The sequence below is a fragment of the Argopecten irradians genome, chromosome 4 (genome assembly GCF_041381155.1).
Source record: "Argopecten irradians isolate NY chromosome 4, Ai_NY, whole genome shotgun sequence".
Taxonomy (NCBI): Eukaryota; Metazoa; Mollusca; class Bivalvia; order Pectinida; family Pectinidae; genus Argopecten; species Argopecten irradians.
In genome coordinates, this window is record NC_091137.1 from 29,814,591 (window position 1) to 29,817,500 (window position 2,910).

A 2,910-nucleotide genomic window follows, 5' to 3' on the forward strand; every position below is an offset into this window, starting at 1 on the left:
CGACTTCCGGTATATTACTAATGACGCTAACCAAAAGAAAACATAAACATAAACTTTTAATTCCTGTAACACAAATATATACCAACATTTAGCGTGTTTTAAAATCAAGCTATATAGTGATCACTCAATCAATCATATCTTTAATTCCTCAAATATGAGATACAAGAAGGGAAAGAAAAAAATGTAATATACATGATAATAAATGTACAACGTATTTCATTTTCTATATGATCCTATATCTTAAGCATGTTATTTGATATAAACGTCCATATACATTCAACGTCTTAAATACAATTTAAATAGCTTATTATACGCTATATGTAACTGCAATATTGTAGCTCAGAATACTTTTAGACAGAAAATGGTATCGTCTTACAGCTACAATTGGTGCCTATTACTGCTAATGGAGTAATAATCATACAAATCAATATTAAAACGTTTGTATGCATTTTATAGCACTTGTTTTATATCACTTACCTACTAGGCAATAAAAACTAAACCGTATAAAATATCAAATTCACAGCGAGACGGAAGTGTCTTTTACACATATACAATAATATAAGCCTCTTTCATATGTGGATATGAAGGACAATTTGTGATCCCGAGGGTAGAATATCCCTATCCTTCATATCCACTTATGAAAGAGAATGTCCCTATCCTTCATATCCACTTATGAAAGAGAATGTTTCTTTCATACCTCGACGTTTTATAGCAATTTTACAACTATAATATCCCACTATTTTGAAACAAATTCTAAGAAATCCACGGCCGAAAGGCCGAATTAGATAATGAACCAAATTGGAAATAAGCTGTATTACATGTCTTTCATCTTTCATGAAGTGGGCAAGTCTATGGTAGAGTTATCCAAGGCAAAGCAAACATTACAATAGTACAACACCATTTGAAATTATGTGTGTTATGTACATTAACCATTTACATTCATCGTTACATATTGTATACTGTACAATGCTTTATCCATGAAAATATTATTTATCATCAAATACAATCAGGGAAAGGGAAGTTCCCTGTTCGAATGTTCAATGAAGAAACAAAGTTAATTCCGCAGTTCTTTTCTCATTGACTTAATTCGCCAGACATACAACATAGGATTAACTACAGGATGTGCTATCAGTATCAATTTCGTAATACTCTCCAAACCTGGCAGAAATATATGTGCCAACTTTAACATTTGTATAATAACATGTGGGACGAAGGTTGTAAACAATGTTATCAGAATGATTAGTACTGTGGTCAAAGCTTTTTTCAGTTTTTTTGTCTTATTACTACAGTGCATGGAATGCTTACAAGCTTGATCCTTCATCACATGCGTTGTGCTGTGAAGGCTAACATTATTCGTATCATACCTGGCAGTTTTGCACATATGAGAATTTTTTGATTGATCACCTACGTCGACTTTTGATGAAAACGGTTGGAGATTGTTCGACATTAATTTCAACCGGAGATATGAAGAAGAACTAGGCATTGTATTTCCTATTCTTAGTAGACGATTTCTTTCATTATAAGCACATTGTTGTTTTCTGAGCAAGCATGCTAGTCTATGCACAGCAGCTCCGTAGAAGGAAGTAGTCAATATCACTAGCGGTAAGATGATGATGAGCTGGGTACAGATAAGAATCAGAGACATGTTATGGTGTGAATACATCAGCTCCAGTCTACAGCGGTAATAATCACCGGTAGTCTCCACATTTTCTATAAAAACAACAATAAATATAAACAGTAGCGCTGTGGGTATGACGGTGGCATAGTATTTAGATTTCCCGGCGAAAGGAGAGAGGTTTTGAAAATTGACAGCATTATATCTTTCTAGAGAAATCAATAATACCAGGATGAGTGAGGAACAGTAAAATAACACCCATCCAATATAGACCCAGCGGCAAAACGTCTCCGAGTAAATATCAATGTTTGTATATATTGGTATGTAGAATGTGAGACTTGTGAAACACACAAGTAAGTCACTGAAGCTCAAGCATAGGATAAAGAACTCATGAGCCCGTTTGCGAAGTTTCGGTCTCGAAAATAACAGAATGATCACATAGATATTTTCAACGAAACCAAGAATTTGCAGACATACGCCGAACACTTCTGGAGCAGAATGTCTTTCATCATCGGTCATCACCACTTCTGTTTTGTTCTGTGATTCCTACAATATATATATAGTATTGTTTAGATGTTATTTTTTAATTCTCTGTTGCAGACTTATCTTTATTATAAGCATCCATTTTAAAAAACATTCACCAAACGAAATATATTTCTAAATAGTAATTATACTTAAGGAAACTATTTCATAATTGTATAAACGTAAGATATTTTGTTTGCGATTTGCTCAACATCTCTTGATATTAATATTGTTGCAATTGATACAATTGTTGCCTCTTGGTAGTATAGTTTCATACAAAAACACCAATTATTACGCACGGGGCTAAAAGTCCTTCGCGTAACATGCAAAACCATCTTTTTTTAAACATAAAAAAGCATAACGAAAACCAATATCATATGAACTAAAAGATTAAATGAAGTACTTACCATTGTAAACAACGTTCTAATGTAAAATCTGGATGTACTATAGAGAATGTTTTAACTAACTGCCAAACAAAAATTCTTTCCTGATTGTCCGTTCTGTATTCTGATGTTCTACATCCAAACACCACATCCGTTATCAGAGCTAACAGTACAGTTAAAATAGAGCATACATAAATAATGAAGCGTATACTAGTGACAAGCTGTTACTTACCCATCGGCTGTTTCAATCACGATTATTAATTGTCAGTTACGGTTTCACGTGTATTAAATTTATCTATTCACATTTAGGAATATGGTGTAGGACTTCACATCTATCAACATCATTGGAGATTCATCAGAAGAATTGACTGAAACGAAAATTCAAAAGCC

General features: G+C 33.3%; 1 protein-coding gene across 1 annotated transcript; it reads right to left on the reverse strand.

Annotated features, from left to right (window-relative positions):
* Window positions 1-656: 656 nt before the first annotated feature.
* LOC138322459 (neuropeptide Y receptor type 6-like) lies at window positions 657-2,147 on the reverse strand. The gene has a single exon (XM_069266486.1). The coding sequence runs from the start codon at window positions 2,132-2,134 to the stop codon at window positions 1,055-1,057; it is 1,080 nt and encodes a 359-aa protein (XP_069122587.1). The 5' UTR covers window positions 2,135-2,147; the 3' UTR covers window positions 657-1,054.
* Between the last annotated feature and the right edge of the window lie 763 nt (window positions 2,148-2,910).